This window comes from Heterocephalus glaber, unplaced genomic scaffold (assembly GCF_053883595.1).
Source record: "Heterocephalus glaber isolate CG9 unplaced genomic scaffold, H.glaber_assembly_v1.0 deba00000071, whole genome shotgun sequence".
In the NCBI taxonomy this organism is placed as follows: Eukaryota; Metazoa; Chordata; class Mammalia; order Rodentia; family Bathyergidae; genus Heterocephalus; species Heterocephalus glaber.
In genome coordinates, this window is record NW_028258137.1 from 19,142,313 (window position 1) to 19,163,773 (window position 21,461).

General features: G+C 45.6%; 1 protein-coding gene and 1 pseudogene across 2 annotated transcripts; both read right to left on the minus strand.

Annotated features, from left to right (window-relative positions):
- Nucleotides 1-2,101: 2,101 nt before the first annotated feature.
- Nucleotides 2,102-11,186, minus strand: LOC110348726 (pyrethroid hydrolase Ces2e-like; annotated as a pseudogene). The gene is made up of 7 exons (XR_015443100.1): nucleotides 11,085-11,186; nucleotides 9,798-9,915; nucleotides 9,447-9,739; nucleotides 8,910-9,010; nucleotides 7,995-8,133; nucleotides 7,807-7,887; nucleotides 2,102-7,576 (listed from the first exon to the last, which is right to left on the minus strand). The product of XR_015443100.1 is annotated as a pyrethroid hydrolase Ces2e-like (transcript).
- Nucleotides 11,187-12,973: 1,787 nt separating this feature from the next.
- On the minus strand, nucleotides 12,974-19,645 carry LOC101701593 (acylcarnitine hydrolase). Its single transcript, XM_021256499.2, has 6 exons — nucleotides 19,509-19,645; nucleotides 19,324-19,398; nucleotides 18,940-19,084; nucleotides 14,550-14,687; nucleotides 13,954-14,026; nucleotides 12,974-13,503 (listed from the first exon to the last, which is right to left on the minus strand). Exons 1-6 carry the CDS (start codon nucleotides 19,641-19,643, stop codon nucleotides 13,275-13,277), a joined length of 795 nt encoding a protein of 264 aa, XP_021112158.2. The 5' UTR covers nucleotides 19,644-19,645; the 3' UTR covers nucleotides 12,974-13,274.
- Between the last annotated feature and the right edge of the window lie 1,816 nt (nucleotides 19,646-21,461).

The following is a 21,461-nucleotide window of genomic DNA, read 5'->3' on the forward strand; positions in this document are numbered from 1 at the left end:
CCCTTTTGATTAAATGTATAAAAGCTGGAACTCCTCTTTGTTCAATGCTCTTACTTTGGACAGGAGTCCATTGAGCTGGGGTACACCTTAAACGTTAAAATAAAATCCTCCTGACTCCCATTGGTCTGTCTTGTCCCTTGGAATTCTGCAACATTTCTGGCAACCAGGGAAGGACTGGAGATGAAGTTTCTGTCTCTTTTGCCTGCAGGCCTGAGAGGGGTCTGAGCTGAGGGAATTCTGAGACCTCTGGCACTGCCAAGTGAGACTTCAGCTTGGAGAGGGAATCAGCCCGCCTGGTGGTGTTCAAGAAGGTTCTGGAACAACAGGGTGCTACAGGACCGCAGTATGGTTTTGGGGCCCAGGGAAAACTCATCTTGTTAGGACAGAAGGGAAGCCTGTTCACCTCCTGGGGTGTATGGAGTACTCCAACTCAGGGGGAGTTGGAGGAAACCTACAACCCCAAATGGAATGGGGGAGCAGCCTGCAAGTGAGAATAGTTAACAAGTGACTCTGAAACAGCTGGTGGGATGGGACAGCAATCAGTGACACACAAAGGGAGTGTGCTAGGATAAAACCCACACCCAGGTTGGAAAAAAAACTGGAATGGGAAAATACATGAGTTCACGTAAATAAATGAAATGAAAACAGCTGGAAAGCGCTGGAGAGTGGGGAAACAAAACAATGAGAAAAACACTCCAGGCTTTGGGAGCCCCAAGGCCAGCACTTGCTCAGTGTCACCAGCTTGATGCTGCCTGCAAACATCTGGAAGCCAAAACAACCCCAGCCTGGGGCTACATGGTCAACATTCAGAAACTACAACCATGTGCTGCCAGACATGAGGTTTTACAGGAGGAATCAAATTAGAAATTTTGGCTAATTGATAAATGTACTTTTGGTTTCCAATGTGAATTGATATTTTGTTTAATTGCTATGCTTAAAACATTTCTTGTGCATTGCAAATGCTTGAAATATAATTACAGGGTTAACTTGCTCTTCTCTCTGCCCTTTGGTAAGAACATTGACTCAAGTTTGCTTAGTCTGTTGGCAAGCAGTCAAATTTAAAATGTAACAATCTGAGAACAGAGAAAAAAGGAAAAAAAGAGGACACTTTAAAATCCAAGCGGCCACAACCAAGTTGACAGAGGAAAAATATTAAAAAGGCTATAAAGTACAAGAGATATACCTTTGATATGAGAGGACTTTGTATGATAAAAGTTTTGTCTTGTTAGAAAGATAAAAAGAGATAACGACAAGACTAGAAAGCTCATGAGAAAAAGTGTGTGAAAGTGATTTATCAAAAAAATATGGACGGTTGCTTGTTAGTTTGATAGAGCTCAGATTGTTCCTAAAGTGAAAGTGCTTGAGAAAATGATTTGCATTGCAACAGAGTAGATATGGGAGGGAAACATCAAAACCCACCTCATTAGAATGTATATTAAAGAACTCTAAGAGAGGCTATGGAAGGGAATGGAGTAAAGTTGACCCCTCACAGATTAAAACCTCTATAAAATAAAGTGGTCCTCCTTTGATATAGAGTGTCCAGCTGGGGGGAATATTGGGCATATACATAGGGTGATAACCCTAGGGTGATAACTAGGGGCAGAGAACAACCAGCGCACCCACTCCCTTTAATCCTGAGGGTGCTGAGAATCAGCACGTGATAAATGCTACCTTTGTAGGACAAGCCCAGGGAGACATCAGGTGCAAACTACGAAAGTTAGATTTTGCTGATATAAATACAACCCAGCTCTTAGAGTGGCCACCAAGATATGTACTAACCAAGACCAGAAGGCAAAACAAGAGGCTACCTGGAAGCTCAAAAACAAAAATGAAAACAAAAACAAGACAAAAAAAGATCTGTTGGTGACAGCACTCACAGAGAAAAAGACAGAGATCATTAAGGGGCGAAGGCACAAATATAAATAAAACAGGAGCCAAACCTAGCCAGGATCTTCCAGTTGATCAGAGCTGCATTGGGATCAATGTGTGTCATATAAAAAGTATGGGCAGTGGAAAAATGAATGTCAAAAAAAAAAAATGATAGAGATGACAAAAATTCCAAAACTAGGAGGTCACCTACTGAAGGTTATTGCTCCTGGGAGAAACTGGATGCTGGCCTCATTTGCCTGGCAAAAATTAAAGATTATAAGGACTAGGCCAATTGATGGACTTTGTGGTAGACAGTTAAACAGAACACTTGATGGTGACACAACCTATTGAGGATTTATCCAAGAAAAATGTGACTATTGTACTAGCCACTAGGGTTCCAAAAAGGAGACTGTTTTGCTCCCCTAAAAGATGTGTTATGGGGGGGGGGGGAAGTCCAGGATGAGTTTCTGTATCTGCCAAACTACCCAGTTCCCTTGTTAGAGATTTGCTCCAAAGCTACAGGCTCAAATTACCTTTGAGCCATGGGAAAATATGACTTTAAGCCCTACCCAACCAAGGGCCATGGTGTTAACCCCTACTGTCCCACGGCAGAGAAATGAAGATTGTATTTGGATGTCACAAAAGCCAGGGATGGATGAGCTACATGGACCAGTACACGAGATTCCCAGGGTGTGGGCCGAAGGCAACCCATCAGGGTTAGCTGTAAATCAAACACTGGTGATAATTGAACTAAAACTGGGAGCAACTCTAGTTTGAGTCCACCATTATCTCCTCCCCCAGGAAGCCATACAGGGCATTCAAGAACATTTTAAAGCAGCTCTTAGAACATGGAATCTTGGCTAGATGCCAGTCTTCCTGAAACACCAATTCCTGCCAGTGTATAAGCCAGGGACAAATGAATAAAGGCCAGTATGGACTTGTGCACTGTGGATCAGTTTACTGAGACTATACGTCCGATGGTGCCAAATCCACACACACTGATGGGACTTATTCTAGCAAGTGCTGCCTGGTTTACCTGCTTAGATTTAAAAGATGCTTTTTTCTTTCTCTGTTTGACAACCCATTTTTGCATTTCAGTGGGAGGATCCAGTTACTGGTATAAAAGAGCAGCTCACATGGACTAGGCTTCCCAAGGGGTTTAAGAACTCCCCTACCATCTTTGGGGAAGCATTGGCCTCTGATCTTAAGGCCTTTCCTATGCCAGAAAGTGACTATGTTTTATTACAATATGTAGATGATCTTCATGTTGCAGCTCTCTCTTGTGAGGACTGTCTCCAAGGAACCAGCGATCTTTTTCACCTGCTCTTTAAGGCCAGATATAAATAAGGTATCCAAGAAGAAAGCCCAGAGCTGCAGCTTTATCTCAGTGGTTCTACTGCCTGCCTTGAAAGCACAAGGTCCTGAGTTTGATCACCAGTACCAAAAAAAAAAAAAGCCCAAATTTCCAGACAAAAGGTCAGTATATGGGTTTTATAGTAGCAAAAGGGGAACGTTAATGGGGCACTGCACAAAAGCAAGCTGTCTGAGCCCTCCCAACCCTGACTACCAGACACCAGATAAGAGAGTTTTGGGGGAGGGCAGGTTTCTGCTGCATCTGGATCCCTAACTTTTCACTTATGGCTAAATTCTTATATGAGGCAACCAAGAAGCCCCTCCTCTGGGAAGCTGACCAGGAGAAAACATTTAAACAAATCAAAGAAGACTTGACTCAGGCTCCAGCCTTGAGACTGCCAAATATAACCAAGCCTTTCTTCCTATATGTCCACGAAAGGAAGAAAATGAGGATAAAAGTCTTTACTCAGGTCTTGAGTTCCTGGCATTGCCCGGTGACATACTTTTTTTTTTTGGTACCGGGGATCAAACTCAGGTCCTTGCGCTTTCGAGGCAGGCCGTGGAACCAATGAGCTAAATCCTTGGCCCCAGTGACATACTTGTCAAAACAGACTCTGTGGCTCTAGGATGGCCACCATACTTCAGGGCACATGCTGCCACTGCCCTGCTGACACAGGAAGTTGACAAGCTGACACTGGGACAACAACTGACCTTATGAGTGCCACACTCAGTTATAACCTTAATGGACCAGAGAGAGCACCATTGGTTATCAAATCCAGGAATGACTCATTATCAAGGGCGTCTATGTAAAAATTCCCACATAACCTTAGAGACTATAAACACTGTTAATCCAGTCACTCTGTTCCCGGTCAAACTGGGAGCTTCCCCTCCATGACTGTATGAAAGTACTGGATGAAGTGTTCTCAAACCAGGGAGATCTCACAGATTGCCCCCTCAGAGACCCAGAAGTTGAATATTTCAGAGATGGAAGCAGCTTTGTGCTAGAAGGGGTCTGATGGGCAGAATATGCAGTAATGACATTGGACTCTGTGGTAGAGGCTTGGCCTCTACCCACCAGGACCTCGGCCCAGAAGGTAAAGCTAATAGCCTTGATGAGGGCTCTTTATTAGCAAAGGACAAAAAGGCTAACATCTATACTGATTCAAAGTACACCTTTGCAGCATTGCATGTGCACAGGGCCATATATAAGAAGACTCTTGGTTGCTGTAGGAAAGAAAATAAAGTACAAAGAGGAAATTTGGCAGCTGCAAGATATAGTATGGGCCCCGGAGGAAGTGGCTGTTACACACTACAGGGGACACCAACAACTGGAACGTTAGAAGTTGGAGGGAACCAAAGAGTAGAAAAGCAAAACAGATTGCTATGAGAGCCACCCTCCCCACTCTGAAAGAGGGAACCTAGCCATGCCCCTCATCCCTGAGCCTCCTCTCCTGGAGACCTCAAATTTACTCTGTAAGTGAGAAAGCCTGATTTGCCTAAGAAGTTCGAAAATTTGTAAAAGAGGGATAGTGAAAGTTTGTTGATGGGAGCCATCCCCAAAGTGCTGGGCCCCAAGTTCATGAAATAATTCCATCAGGGGTGTCATATGGAAAAGACAGCATTGGAAACATTACTGGACCACCATGTCTATGTGCAATGGCTTACTGCCATCGCTCAAGCTGTTTGTGAGCAATACTTAACCTGTGCACAAAACAACCCAAGACGGGGTCCCCACCTGGCCTCTGGGTATCCAGAAAACAGGAGCTGCCCCATGTGAAAACTTGCTTATGGACTTCACTAAATTGCCTCGAGCAGGTGGCTACTGATATATGCTAGTGCTTGTCTGCACCTTCTCAGGATAGGTTAAGGCCTTCCCCACCTGAACAGAAAAGGCATAAGAGGTGACCAAGATGTTAAAGACATCATCCCAAGATTTGGATTGCCTTTGACCCTGAAGTCACACAATGGACTAGCATTCATAGCCAAGATAGTCCAGGAGCTCACACACATATTAAAGATAAAATGAAAGCTTCACATAGCTTACTGGCCACAGAGCTCAGGAAAAGTGAAACACATGAACCAGACATTCAAACAATTGCTGAAAAATTATTGTCAAAAAACCCCACTTGAGATGAGATCCAGTCCTGCTCATGGTCCTCCTGTGAGCCCAGTGCACTCCCACCAAACAAACTGGGTATTCTCATTATAAAATTTTATTCAGGGCTGGAGATTTAGCTCAGTGGTTCTGGTGCTTGCTTTGCAAGTGCAAGGACCCGAGTTCAATCCCCAGTACCAAAAAAAACAAAACAACAAAAAAAATTTTGTTCAGCGGGCCACCTTTTATGATGGGTCAGATTTAGGGTAATCTCTGTGAGATAGAAAAATTGTCCCTGAGAAAACAAATACAGCCTTTGGGAATAGCCCTGCAAGATATTCATAGCTGGGTACAAGAAAAAAAAGGCCCCAATACACCCCTTCAGACTTTGGGACTCTATTTAGGTCAAGAAAAGGAATCCAACTAACCTGAGACCCATATGGGACGGGTCCCATATTGTAATTTTGTTTACCCTCACTGCTGTTATAGTTGCAGAAATCTTGCCTTGGATCCACCACAGCTGAAACAGGCTGCCCAAGACCAATGACCAATGAACCAGATAGCAGGATCCAGAACACCTGAACTAGCTGATCCTGTGACAAGATCAGGAGATGACAGCCCTGCTCTAGTCACTCCAGAAGCTGACTAGTTTACGCATGGCTGAAGCTTGAGGATCAACATAGAGTCACGAGGATCAACATAGAGTCACAACGACAGCATCAGTTTCTTATCCTCTTTGTTATAGTTCTCCCTTCCTTTTCACCCCTACTTGTGAAAAACATTCAGTTGGCCATAAAGACTCTGATATAGACAGGCACACCACCACTCAACTGATGGCCTTAATCAAGTACCAATCTCTGCTCAGTAGGTTGTACTGAGTACCCCTTTTGTGACAAAACATTAATAATAATGATGATGATGCTTTCTAGTAAAACCTGTTATAAGAACATCAAAGGGGAATGAAGCAGGACTTAAAGTAAAACAAACCTTGGGCAGCAGCTCCATCCCCTCCCCTCCTCTGTAGCTGTAACTCCTTGTTTTTGTCTCCTTTTTTTTTGTACTGGGGATTGAACTCAAGACCTTGTGCTTGCTAGGCAAGGTGCCACTGAGTTACATCCTTGGCTCCTATAACTTCTTGTTTTGTTACAGATAAGGTAAACAACAAGATTCTTGCTAACAGAATTCAGTGATGACCTGACTTCTCAGAATTTGCCTTCTTTCAAGGCTGGCCCCCTGCCCCAGTACTAATAGGGCAGACAGTTACATTCCTGTAAATGAAATCTTTGCAACCTTTAAGGAACTGTATGTCCTCAAAAGATACAGATGAGATTGGCAACTATGTCTTCTAAACAAAGTTCATGATGCCCTGTTCTCACAAGATTCACAGGGAACAAAACTGTCATTGTGTGAGACATGACTAGCTTGCTTTTTATTTGTTTCTGTAACTTTGCTTGCCCGCCCCCTTTCGTGACACTAGAAAGACCACCCCCTTTTGATCAAATGTATAAAAGCTGGAACTCCTCTTTGTTCAATGCTCTTACTTTGGACAGGAGTCCATTGAGCTGGTGTACACCTTAAACTTTAAAATAAAATCCTCCTGACTCCCATTGGTCTGTCTTGTCCCTTAGAATTCTGCAACAACATCTTACTATCCCGGAGGCAAGGAGACAAGGAAGGAGCTGGGGAGTTTACCCTTCTAGGTCACACTAGTGACCTACCTCTAGCCAGGTCCCACCTCCTACCTACAAGTGAGCTGTAGCACCCTCAATAATCCACTCACCTTTCAAAAACCCCAGGCAATGAGGCTTTGGAGGACACTATATGTAAAGCATAACAGTTATCTATTTTATTCCACTGGTCTATGTGTCTTTTTTGTGCCATTACTATGCTCTCTTTGTTCCTATTGCTTTATAGTATGTTTTTGAATTAAAATTGTGATATCTCCAGCAATGATCTATTTGCTTAAGATTTAACTATGAGGGTTTGCTGAGATGAGAGATACCAAGTTCCTGATGCCAGAGGCTTGATAAAGACATAGGTCGAAAGCTGAACTACACAGACCTCACCTGAGACTCAGCTCTGAGCGGCCCTCCAGGCAGTCAGGCCTCAGTTACAGATATACTCACAGTGAAAATGTGCTGTGTGGAGCGCAGGGATCATGAACTTATTGTCCCCCATCCTCTGCTGCAACTGGGCTTTGAGGGTCTTGGGGTCCTCATTGTCTTCCATCACCAGATCAGCAAACTCAGCAGGCAACATCTAGCCCAAGAGTAGCATAGAGAGTCAGGTTAGGGGGGCTCCAGGGAAGGACGGGTGGATAGTATCTCAGGGTAAGGAGATGGGGCCTAGAGTGGGGCTGGGGTTATAAGAAATGGTCCAGCTCTGGGGTGACCTGACTCACATACACATAAAAGTTCACTCTTTGCTCCTGAAGACAGTTACATGGGCAGGAATCTGGGCATGCTATGTCCTTGGGGCAGGAACCTCACCATCTGTGTTGATGTGCTCTGCAGAACAGTCTGCATGGTCTTTCTGTTCGTCTCCTTCTGGGTGTCAGTAGAGTCCGGGAACTGGGTTCTGGAAGGATAGTATGAAGTTGAGTATGGCACCGGGTTGTACTGCCATAGTCCTGAGAACCACCTTGAACTGGTTGTCCTCCCAAACTACTGGGTCTCACTATGGAGATGCTCCAGCCATACTCATAGTTGTTGGCACCAGTAATGTTTGGGACAAGTTGAAAATCAGTAGAGACCAGCAGCTCCGGGTGATGTCTGGGCAGGAAATTCCCATCCATTTTACCAGCAATTGTAGCAGTGTATGACCATGGCAATATAGAGGATGAATGATGAAGTCTCATCTCAGAGATGAGACTTAGGTCAGTCACCAAGAGGCCCACAGGGGCTCTCTCAACTGAGAACACCCAGCTTTAGGGACTCCCAGGAGAAACCCTGAAGCCAGGGGCTCTCTAGCTTTTATTTAGACTATCAGTGTAAATGAAAAAAGCAGAAGAAAAACAGTTTGGGCAATGAGCTGTCTCAAGGCTAGGCAGTTTTTCTTGGGTAAAGAGGAAGGAAAATGGCCAGACACAACATGGTTCAATAATCTAAACTTCTTGTTGTATACCTATTCATTTCTCAGAGAACTTGAGTACTTTTGCTCCACAGTTTATTCACTCTTCACAGATCTTGTGTGTTTTTACCCTGTATTTTAACCATTGGTTTTTGTCCCACAGTTTAATCATTGGCCTTTGCTCTGCAGTTTAACCATTCACTCTTTGGCCAAGTTTCTCACAAGCAGTGATCTTGAAGGTCTAGGGGGGATTGAAGGTTTGACAGCAAGGTCAAATTTCAGATGTTTTCTGGTGCCCAGTGTGTTACTTCCACTCTTTTCTAACTCATCCTAGGATTCTCCAGAGATATCCCCCCTCCCTACCCCCATACACCTAGACTTAGCATATCTTGGCCCTCATTTCCCATGAAGGGCTGTGAGGACACCAAGCCATGGAGATGAGGGAATTAGTTCAAAGCAGTAGGAACTGTCCCTTCCATACACCAGGAGCCCCCTTTCTCCACACCTGAGAACATTCAGCCTGACCTTGGTAATAGCCGGCATTTCCTCTTCACCCTTATCCTGAAGGCATCTCACCTGGGCTTCTGAGTCTACTTTCTCATAGGCAGACAGGTTGGCCACCATCTGCAAATGGATTGGCAAAGGGCTGGCTCATCCTCTCAGCCAGAGAAAGGTGTGTGCCCAAGGCTCAGGTTGGTTGCAAATGACCCCCACATTTCCCAGGTTACCCTGTGTGGATTGCGGCAGATGTGAAATTGTTCCATTTTCCTTTTGCCAGAGGTCTCAGCTAGAGGGTCCATCCCACCTGTTGACATGGTTCAGCCTATGATGGGTGACCCAGCGTACAGCTTTGCCAGTCACAGAGTAGATTCAGCCTTTGTGAAGCGGAGGTGTGTGGATTCTGACCTTTGAGGACCTCAATAATTCCCAGGAAGGCTGTTGTTTCCAAGGCACTTTGACTGCCTGTTGTCCCCGCTGAACACACAGGACCAGGGGCTCTTAGGGTGAGGAATGTGGGGAGAGGGAGGCAGCTTTGGCTGGTGTGGTTGAGGGCACTCACTGTGGAGATGGCCTCAGATGGCCTCCAGATGAGGATGGGCAGCAGAACCACCCCACTCTTTATGATGGCACCATGGAGGAGTCCTCAGGACATGGGAGACATGACATGTGAGGACACGCTTGTGTCACCTGCAGATGCTCCAAAAATGGTGACATGATCACGGTTGCCTCCAAAGTGAAGATATTCTGTTGCACCCAGCATAAGGTAGCCACTTGGTCCAAGTAGTCCCAGTTGCCTGGGGTGTGCTTGTTTTTCGTGGTGAGAAGTATCAGGGACAAAGTTCACAGGCCTGTCTTGGCTCTGCTCAGTCCCCATTTCTCAGCCCAGCCCCAGGCTTACTAGAAGAAGGACACCCAGTACACCCAGGACACCCAGGCAGTACTAAATAGTGACCACCACCCTGTGTGGATCTGTCATACAAGGAAGCCATGCCTACAACCAGTACACCACCATGGATCTATACAATTACCTGGAAAAACCAAGACAGATGCCACATGGGTCTCATCCAGCCCACACCTGGTGGTCTACTCATACACTATCCATTGCTTTGGCTCAGTGTAGCTGAGCATAGACAGAAGTCTCTCTCTCAATCCCCTGTACATCCAGGCACAGGCCACAGGCAAGGGTGCTAGGATGGAGCTCAGATTTCCAGGGAGGTTTCAAGGTTGATGAGGTTCTTGGAGTCTTACTTCTCCTGAGGCTGGGAAATAGTGACTATTATGTGTCTCTATTGGAACCATTGGATATAGGTGTTGACATTCATTGTTTATCTCTACAACCATCTGGTTCTGGAACAGGGGAGGAGCCCGACACAGGTGTTGCCCATGGGAATAGAGGTTAGTTTCCCAAAGAAGAGTAGTGGGGTGTACTCCATCCCAAGACTAGACTGTTAGGGAAACTCATCTCTCCCACAGAGTCTCCACTTGTAACAATATAGAATTGTACCTTGGATAGTGGCACCTGGCCTGATCAGCTGACACACTCTGCCTGAAGGATGGGGTCTCCAAGAAGCTACCACTTCTGTCTTCAGGCATCTTCAGTACCTGATGCTGGCGTCAGAATTTCTTATAGGTTCATAGAGCCAACCATAACCTCTCCTGAGACACCCCCCACCTCGTGGCAGAGAATACTTGTCATAATGCAAATCTGAGAACAAATGTGTCTCTATTCCTCTCTTTAGGACCAAGAGCCAGTGCTCTCTGGGAGCCAAGCCCGGTCCCAAGCCCAGAGCCAGGTCTCACTGTGAGAATCCCTCCAATGCAGAGCAGAATTGGCTGTGGGGTTTAGATGGCAGAACCACTGTAGCCTGGCCCAGAGCTCAGAGCACCTAAACCCTCCCCAGGGACTGAATTTCCCTAACTTCTCAGAGAGCTTACTTGGCAGAGTGAGGCGTTCCATCTCGAACACCACTCCAGGATTCAGGGGCCTCAGGCAATGCAAACTGCAGTGGTCCTAAAGGTGGCTTGGTAAAGGGAATTCCCAGAAAGATGTATACCCCCACACTGGTGCTATTCATGTGGATGAAGCTGCTGTGCACTCGGTTGGGATGGGGCTGGCAAAGTCCTGGGCTGTGGGCAGAGAGATACACATCAGGGCTGGGTCTTTCGAGTCAGCTGCCTCCCACTCTATGGAGGTTGCCAGCTCCTTGTCATGCTCAACAAGCATTGTCAAGGGATCCTGATCTGCAAACACTGGCTTGACACACTCTCCCACTGTCCCATGACTGGTGTCCCTGGTCATAGCCCCAGCTTATCCAACCAGGCCCTCTCAGGCTCCTTGTGGCTTGGAACTAATATTCAGCTCTAGGAGCTCAAGCAAAGTGCCTCACATGCTGATGGGACAGGAATGGCCCTTTGCACTAACCCCACCATGACTGTGAAGTCCTGGGAGGACTGTGGAAATTGACTGAAATATCTCTGATCCTCAGGGATCTCACACCCAAGTTGGCATGACAAAGAAAGCATCCTCCATGCAATGAGTATAACCCAACTAAAAGAACTCTGGTCTCCACTGTGACTCAGGGCAGGGAGAAAGGAAGCACTTGATTGTCACTAAAAGGCACAGATAAAATTAGGTTGTCCAAGTACTCATAGTTGTTGAAAATGGATGATGGGCACCTTGTGTTTATTAACTCTTCTCTCTACCACATAATGGGCTCAGACCTGGGTGCTGTGCTCCTCTTGATCAGCCCTGATTCTCTCTGTGCCTCTGGGTGCAGAAAGGTGTCCAGTTAGGGCCACTGTTCCCCTGCTGCTGTCTCTCCACCAGCTAACATCTCCCTGGCACCACCCTCCTGTTGTCTCAGGTCCTTCCTCTGTAGAATGTCACAGAAAGGCCCAGATTCCATAAAAAAGTTAAACACTCCAAACATCCTGGGGGAGCTAATGCTCCCCTCCCCTACCCCATCCATTTGCAGCAGCATGTCTGATGACACCTGGTGCTACTGAGGCCAGAGAGGCAGCCACTCAGAGGCACCAGACAGGGCAGTCTAAAGACATTTTTTCCAAGTCCAAACATGCACTCCTATTTCTCTTAAAGTGCTACCTATGTAGGATCCCTTTCCAGATGACATCTTTGTCCATGTAATTCACTATGACACTGATGCCTATTGCTTGTTATACCACAGGACAAAGCCTGCTGCAATGTTCCTGGTAGGAGGCAGATACATCCTCAGCAGGAAGTTGTCATGTAGTGGTGTGAGGTGTCCCCGTATCAGGAGGTAGAAAGCCCAGGATCAGAAAAGGTTGAGTTTGTGGCCATTTAGGTGAAAACCAAGGGTGGATACACAGCACGTGAGGCCTGTGGCCTTGATGGTCCCTTTGGAAAAGCCAGGTCTAGGTGGGACTACTCTGCCCTCTCATGGCTCCTCAGTGATCCTGAACATAAAGCTATTTAAGACTACATTTTGAACTTGATGTGGTGGAAGTTGGATGTCTCATACATTTACTCAAATTCCCCAAACTATGCCATTAAGACAGGTGAGCTTAATTATATAATTATTTCACAATAAAAATTTTAAGATAAAACTAATAAAATCTAAGAAATATTCAGGAAACCACTTTAAGGGAGTGTCCTGTGCACCCAAAGAACTGAAAACTACACAGAGGCATGTTTGCAGCAGGAGTTCAATGAAGATTTCAGGACACAGTGGAAGTAATACGGGCCGGTCAGGGCTCACTGAAAGGAAGGTCTCTACTCTCTTACAAGTGCCTCACCCAAGGCTAAATGTTATCCTTGTCTGCCCTCTGGTGTCCACAGTGGGTATCGAGGGCATCTTTATATTTAGATCAAATTCAGAATACCCTGTGCTAATTTAGCTTACATGCAATGAACAAGGAGGAGGGAGACTTTCTTCCTGGTGAAACTGTTTCCCAGGAAGGGCCAGTGGTTCAGAGGTAGGGGAATTATAAAAGTAAGGGTCACAGGATTGGGATAGAAATAAAGCCTTTTAGTGACACACAGAAAATACTTTGGGTGAACAAATAGGCAGATTGACCACAGTATGAAACCTTTGTATAAGGAGACAAAATTCATAACAGGTTTTTATTGGAGAAGCCAAAAGAGTTTAGGGACAACAATGAGTTAAAAAGAAAAATTCATCACGTGATGACAAAGAAGGGTGGGTGCTCATCAGGGATTCAGGAGAATGCAAGGGGAATTGTGAAAAGCAGGAAGACAACTCCTTGAAATAAAAAATTCTCAGGGAGATAGGGGACGGACTCTCTTCTGCTAGATATACGGAGATCTTCTAAACCCCAATCCTACTTCTAAGAACTATTGCGTAGATCAACCTCTTTGCAGATCTGCAATGATTATGTAGTAAGCCCCTCACAGTGTGCTGACCCAATGAGAATGAGAGCAATTTTGAGGACAAAGGGTACTGAGGATCTGTCTATCTTTCCTGGACAGTCCCAACTCGTCAGGCAGCGTCTCTTTCCAGAATTTCAGCCTATGGGCCTTTAGGGCGCGGTTCACAGAAAGATGGATGTCCAGCTGTAGATACTTCTCTTCATGGCCCAGTGTAGGCCATGGAAGCAGGTCCTCACCACTGGGGTTCCTGTGGACACACCCTCCCAGCAGGGGGCAAGGGCAGTCTGAGACTGGCACAGCTCAGACCTCAGCAACTTGATTTTGGTCAAACTAGGTAGTTAAGGGGCCGCAGGATTATTGATGAGGATGAGTCCAGGTATAGGAAATCAAGTATAGGAAATCCTGCTAGTGTCCCCTTCTTGTGAGCAGATCACCTGGACCTGTTTCCTCCCTCCCTCTCGGAGGCAGGCTGTGACTGAATCACAGCATGTGCCCCATGCTCCAAGTCAGTGAGAAAGAGATAAGTGACTTGGATTGACAAGTCATCTCTCTGTTCTTGTCCATATTGGTCCTGGAGTTGGGAGGCTGTTATCATGTGATTAAAGACACATGTGTACTAATGAGGTCTCCACAGATGAGAGGAGAGCCTGAGAGGTTCAAATCCCCTGGGATGGTTGTGGTAGGGGCATCCCCTTACCTATTTCGAGCAAAGTTGGCCCAATACTTCATCACCCTTCTGCTCAGCAGCTCTTCCCTCTCAGTGAAGATAACTGCAGAGAGGAAGAGCACAAGGGTCCAGGTCCTTGCTGACCCTCATCCTGCTGCCCTTCATGCACCACACTCACCATGCAGGAGCATCCTAACCCTGGACTGCTGGCCTTGACCCCTCTTCCCTCACATATCCTCGAGGCAGGCCCTCCCCTTGCCCAACCTGTCCTTCCTCCTCTCAGCTTCTACTGAATTGATCCTGGGGTCGTTCCTGTCCTACAAGTCCTCTTCTTCCTTCTGACATTGAGAAGTCTTTCAAGAAACAAATATGCCTTTGAGTTACCCCCACTGTGTGTCATGATGGACACCATGGTTGGTGTGGGGACAGTTGGAGGAAAGAACACAAGTTGGAGTGGAAGCATTTAGATTCTAATCCCACCATACCCTTGTGAGTTCTGAGATCGTGGGCAGTGATCCCATCTCTTCTCTTAGCCCCAGCTTCCTCATCTGGACAGTGAGGGCAGTCAGTCTTCAGGGACCCAGCTACAGCCCTCGAACTGTTCACGGATTTCGGGGAAGACTCACCTGGGAGGCCAAACCAGAAAGATCCAAAGACAAAGGAAATCTCATCGCCATGGTCAGCCTTCACATCAGGTGGCCTGAGGATTTTCAGGAAGGTGGGAGGATGCTGGAACTCATAGAAGTAGACCGGGCTGTGGGAACCTGGGAACATGGATAGGATATGTGGTGACTTAGGGCCCATTACCTGGAGCTCTCCTGCTTTATCCCTAGTGACCAGACACCTAGGTCCAAAGCTGGCTGAAATCTTCACAGAAGGGTAGGAAACCCAGGGCTGGAGCAGGAATAGTGGGAAGGGCCTTGAGTAACTCATGACCTTGAACTTCTCAGCTGAGTAGTTTGGGCAGGGCCCCGGTGTCACTCTCAATTTCCTCACCTGTACAATGAGGGAGATGGCTGTCTTTTACACTAGCTGTAAGGATTTTATTTTATTAGTGTGTATTTGTCCTACAGACTAGAGGGTTTAATTCTGGCATTTTCATACATATGCAAAACATACATTGATCATTTCCCTCCAAGATTTCCTTTCCAGTTCCCTGATTCCCTTCCTCTTTTCTACTATTCTCCCTTGTACTTTTGGTTCTCTCTCTCTCTCTCTCTCTCTCTCTCTCTCTCTCTCTCTAAAAAATCTTTCTTTTTGGATTTTTGAGACAGGATCTTGCTATGTAGTTCAGGCCTTATCTACCTACATAGCCCAGGCTGGCCAGGATCTCGAGGTGATCCTTCTGTCTGGGCCTCCCAAGTGATTAGATTACAGGCTTGAGCCACCATGCCTGGTTTTATTTTTATTTTTTTCCCCTCAAATTTTGATATGAGGGGAAACACGCAATATTTGATTTTTTGAGTCTGTCTTATTAAAATGATGTTGTGGCTTGTGTCTAGATGTCCTCCCAAATCCTCATGCAGTCTTTTTCGAAGGTAGCTAAGTCTAGAATGTGTGATGCTAGGATTAAGGGTGTGTGATTACCAACCACTACACATATGTGATTGGTTTGGCACTGTAGTCTGAATAAAATAAAAGGAGCAGAAAGACACTGTTAAGGTCTCTTGTTGCTTTTGCTACCTTGTAGGTGCCATGAACAGTTTCTTCTCTGGGATACCTGTTTGCCAACCCTGCCTTGGAGCCAGCCAATCATGATGGACTGAAACCTCTACGAACTGTAAGTTAAATAAACCCTTTACCCTCTAACTTTGGGTGTTGGGTATTTTGTCTCAGGAATGAGAGAAAAGTAACTAACAGAATTGATAATCTGTATTTCTATATATTTTCATGCAAATAAACTGAATTCTTTCCAAGTTTTGGCTGAATAACAGCCTATTGTGTATTTGTGCCACACTTTATCTACTTTTTGTTGATGGGTACCTAGACCATTTTCATGGCTTAGCTGTTGTGAAATCCACTGTAATGAACATGGGTATACTGCTATCTCTATAGTTCGTGATGTGATTGGAAAATATGGTGAAGTTAAAATTTCAGAGTTTATTACAGAAAAAACACATTGCCATTAATCCCTGTCAAAACAATCCCCTTTGATATGAATACGTTTATTCCATCATTCTTGGTAATGTCACTGTTACTGTTATTTTTGTGCCGGGGACCAAACTCAGGATCTCATGCTTGCCAGGCCGGTGCTGTGCCGCTGAGCTAAGTCCCTGGCCCTAAATCCCCAAGGTGTTTTTATTTTGGTACCGGGATCCAGCTCAGGACCCTGAGCTTTCCAGGCAGGTGTGGCACCTGGCCTACATTCCTGGCCCTGCTGTATCATATTTTAAAAAATTTAAACATGTACTCTTTCTCTCTCTCTTTCTTTCTCTCTTTCTCTCTTTCTTTCTTTTTTCTTTTTCTTTCTTTTTCTCCTTTAATTCTTTTTTGGTACATTTTAGGTATACAATACGTTTACATTTATCATTGAGTACCTGTACATGATGTATCTTGGTTCTTATTTTTTCCCCCATTCTCTGTCCTCCCTTCAACCCCCTCCACCCTTCCCTATTTACAAAGACTTTGTTTCCATTTTTTTTCTTTTCTCATAATTTTTCCTTTCCCTTCTTTCCTTCCCCTTCCCCTCCCACCACCCCTACCTCTTTGGACCTTTTCCTATTTCAAAGAATCAATTATTTGTTATTAATCCTTTTAATCCTTATTTACACTTTCAGTTTCTCACACTAGAGAAACTATTTGGTATTTATACATGTGTGTCCTATTTATTTCACTTAAGAGTATGGCCTCAATGTGCATCCATTTACCTATATATGACTCTAGTTTCTTGTTCTTTACGGCTGAGTAGTATTCCATTTTATTAAAAAACCCACATCTTTATCCAGTTTCCAGTTGATGGGCACTTGGGCCGTTTCCAAGCTTTAGCTATTACAAACTGTGCCACTATAAACATGGGTGCACATATATCGCTGTGCATGTACCCTTCTTTCTATTACCCCTCATATGCTGACTTTAACTCCTTTGTGTATTTACCAAGGATTAGTGCAGGTAGGTCAAGTGGTAGCTCTATTTCAGTTTTTGGAGAAACATCCATATTGATTTCCATAGTGGCTGTACTAATGTACATCCGCCAATAATGTAGAGGATTCCTGCCCCCCCACCCTCCTGCATCCTCATCAGCTTTTAGTGTATTTCTTCTCTCAATCTAGGCTGCCATGCATATGGAGTTAGTGTCAACCCCCACACTTTACTTGCAGCCTGCGATGACCATGGTCCTTTCCTGGGCTAGCATTGCTGGTCCATTGTTTCTCCCTGGGGCTGCTGGCCCCTTCCCACGCTTACCTTCTGTTTGGAGAGTCAAGTTGACTTCCCCTGGAGCTCCAGTTAGAATTCCAGACTGCTTTATTCTTTCCCCTGCATTGTATTCAGTTTCACAGTGACTTAGCTTTCCTGTGTGCTCTTTCTTGATCCCTGGAGCTCTTCTTCACTTTGCTAAGTTGTTCTTTTCCAGGTATGTTGAGTCCAGGTCCAGGAGAGCCTGTGATTTTCTGTTGTCTTCTAATCCTCAGTCTTAATCCTTAGACATCAATTCACTTACTGATGTCAAAGATTTCCTCCTTGTTCAAACTTTAGCTAGGCTACTATGAGCCCTCATCCAGCCTAGGCCTCAGCCTCTGACTCCAACCTTGTCAAACCAACATAAGCCAGTGTATGTATGATGTATGTATGTATGTATGTATGTATGTATGTATGTCATCTAGCTATCATCTATGTATCTTTCTATTTTGGTATACTGAGAATTGAAACCAAAGCCTTAACTTTGAACTGCAGCCCAGGCCTTCTTTAAAATCTTTAGTTTGAGATAAGGTCTTGCCCAAGCTGGGGTTGAGCTTCCAATCCTTCTGCCTCAGTCTCCCAGGGTACTGGGATTACAGGCATGTGTCACCATAGCTGGCTGATGGCAACCATTCCTACTAGGGTGAAATAGAATTGAACTGGTAGCTTGATTTGCATTTACTTGATGGCTAAAAATGTTGAATGTTTTTCGTAAACTTATTGATAATTTGTATTTCTTCCTTTTTAAAATTGATTTTTGGAGATACAATCTCGACATGTAGGTCAGACTGTCCTCAAACTAACTTGCTATGTAGCCTCCTGAGTGCTGAGATTACAGGTGTGCACTGCCACACATTGGTTGTACTTCTTCTTTTGAGAAGTGTCTCTCAATTAGTTTGTGTTAAATGTTTTGATCTCCCTTATATTCTGAATATTAATCCTCTGTTGGAAGAATATACTGCAATGACTGTCTCTCATTTATAGGCTATCCCTTCAATCTGTTGATTATTACCTTTGCTGTGCAGAAGCTTTTGAATTTCATATAGTTACATTTGCTGATTCTTGCTTTTATTTGCTGTGCTATTGGAGTCCTATTCAGGAACTTATGGCCTTTGATTGTTTTCCTCTAGAGGTTTCAAAATTTCAGACCTTAAACCTAAGTCTTCGATCCATTTTGAAAGAGAGATAAGGGTCTGGTTTCAATCATCTGCTTGTGGCTACTCAGCTTTCTCAGGAGATTTGCTATAGAGGCTGTCTTTTCCACAATGTAGGCTTTTGACTCCTTTCTCAAAAAGCAGGTGGATATAGTTGTATGGGCTTGTTTCTGTGTCTTTTATTTGATTCTACTGGTCTATGTATCTATTTTTATGCCAGTACTATGTGTTTTTGTTACTATGGCTGTGTAATATATTTTGAAATAGAAAAATATGATACTTCCAGCATTATTCTTTTTGCTCAGATTTAACTATGAAGATTTACTAAGATGAAGGACATCAACTGCCTGGTACCAACAGCTTGATAAACACATGGGACCAGACCTGGACTCCATGGACCTCACCTGGGATCGACAGCTCTGAGCTACCTCCTAGGTAGTCAGGCTTCAGTGACAGATGTACTCACATTGACAATATGCCACTTGGAGTGTAGGGATCACGAACAGGAAGTCTCCCAACATCTCATGGAACTGGACTATCAGGGTCTTGGGGTCCTCATTGTCTCCCATGTACTCTTCCATCACCAGGTCAGCAAACTTAGCAGGCAACTTCTAGCCCAGGAGGAGCATGGAGAGTCAGGTTAGGTGGGCTCCAGGGCAGGGGGATGGGCAACAGCTCAGGATGAGAAAATGGGGCCTGAAATGGGACTGGGCTTGTAAGAAATGGTCAAGCTCTGGGGTAATCCTACCTGCAGACACATAAATACTGTAGTTCAGCCTCTGTGGGTGTGGTTATATGGAGGGGAAAGTGGGGTGTCATGTTCATTGCAGCAGGAGCCCAGGAGACTTACCATCTGCACTGACAGGTTCTGCAGAGCAGCATGTATGGTCTTTCTGTCGATTTCCTTCTGAGGGAAGCCCAGGGCCTGGGTGTTGGAGGGATGAAGTATAAAGCTGAATGAAGGACAGGCCTGTATCAGTGTAGTCCTAAGAATCCCTCGAGCCTAGTGGCACTTCCCAATCTGCTGAGGCTCACCTTGGGGATGGCCCAGCCACACTCATCATTGTTGACACCCATGATGCTGGGCACAGGTTGAAAATCAGCAGAGGCCAGCAGCTCCTGGGGAAGTCTTGGCAGGAAAACTCCGTCCACTACAGCAGGAATGCTCATGAAGGTCTGATGGGGTATTCAGGGTCAAGGAGTAAGGTCAGGTCTCATATATTTTCTCATGCCCAGTGAGTTACTTCCACTCTTTTCTATGCATCCCAGGATGCTCACATCCACCCTAAGATACCCCCTCCCACTAGGCACAGCTTATCTAGGCTTTCATTTCCCATCCAGAGATGTGAGGACACCAAGACATGGAGAGGAAGTAATTAGTCCAGGGCAGTAGGGACTGTCTTTCTCACACACCATCAGCCCTCTTCCTCCACACCCAAGAACATTCAGCCTGACCTTGGTAATAGCCAGCATTTCATTTTCACTCTTGCCTCGAAGGCACCTCACCAGGGCTTCTGAGTCTACCTGCCCACAGCCAGACAGGTTGGCCACCTTCTGTAAATGAATTGGAGAGGGCTGGCTCATTCTCTCAGACAGGGAAAGGAGTGTGCCCAAGGAACGTGCTGAGTCCGAATGACCCCCAAATTTCCCAGGATACCCAGTGTGAATTGCTTCGAGCGTGAAATTGTTCCAACTTCCCTATCGCCAGAGGTCCCAGACAGATGGGCCATTCTACCTGCTTATTTGGTTTTTGACAGTGAGGCAAATGTGCCTTTGTGAGATTTTGTGGATTCTGAACCTCAGGACCTCAGCCATTCCTAGGAAGGAAGTTCCTAGGAAGCAGTTCATAAGGGACCTCAGCTGCCCTGTTGTCCCCACTGAAAAGATAGAACCACAGAGGCTTCGAAGGTGAGAGGAGAGGGAGGTGCCCTGGGCTAGGGTGGGTGAGGTGACTCACCATGTAGACATCCTCAGACGAGTTGGAGATGATGCCGGGTACCACAGCTGCCCCGCTTTCCATGATGGCACCATGGAAGAGTCCTCGGGACATGGGGGACACAACAAGGGAGGACACGCTTATTGCACCAGCAGACTGTCCAAAAATGGTGACACGGTCAGGGTTGCCTCCAAAGTGTGCAATATTCTGTTGAACCCAGTGAAGGGCAGCCACTTGGTCCAGGTAGCCCCAGTTGCCAGGTGCATGCTGGTCTCCAGTGCTAGAGGTAGCAGGGACAGGGATTATGGGCTGCTCTGGGGTATGCTCCATCCACATTTCCCACCCCAGCCCCAGACTCACCTGAAGAAGCCCAGGACACCCAAGCGGTACTGGATGGGGACCACTACCACGTTCTCAGAAGCTGCCAGAATGGATCCATCAGTCACAGAAGCTAGCCCTGAAACTAATGAACCACCATGGATCCATACCATCACCTAGGGAAATCAAGACATGCCACATGGGTTTCACTCAGCTCACACCCAGCTACACATAGACTATCCATTACTTGACTTTGTGCAACTACTCACATAGACAGAAGTCAAGTTGGACCTCATCATCTGGGCAAAAGATAATGGTTCCAACTTCAATTCAGTCAACCAGGACTCTCAGTGTTTACCACGAAGACATCCCTGGCTCTATTATTCCCAGACCCCTCCAAAATGGCAGGAAAGAGGTTTTTTCCTCTGACTGTGCCACTTGAATATTAATCAAAAGTATTATCTATTTTCATTGGCACAACACATAAACCATGTTTGAAGTCTTGGATATCTCAAGCTACAGCTCTTGGTTGCCCCAAGTGGTTCTCTTGGGTATAGATCTCTGATCTCTGGCGATAGATAGAGGGCCATGACCAAATACCAGGAGTCAGTTATCCACCCTGGCTGAGAAGGCTTTCTTAGAATCCATAGGGAGAGGCTTCTCAACAGGGTCTACACTGTGGCAGGGCCCAGGTTTGTGTGTGTGTGTGTGTGTGTGTGTGTGTGTGTGTGTGT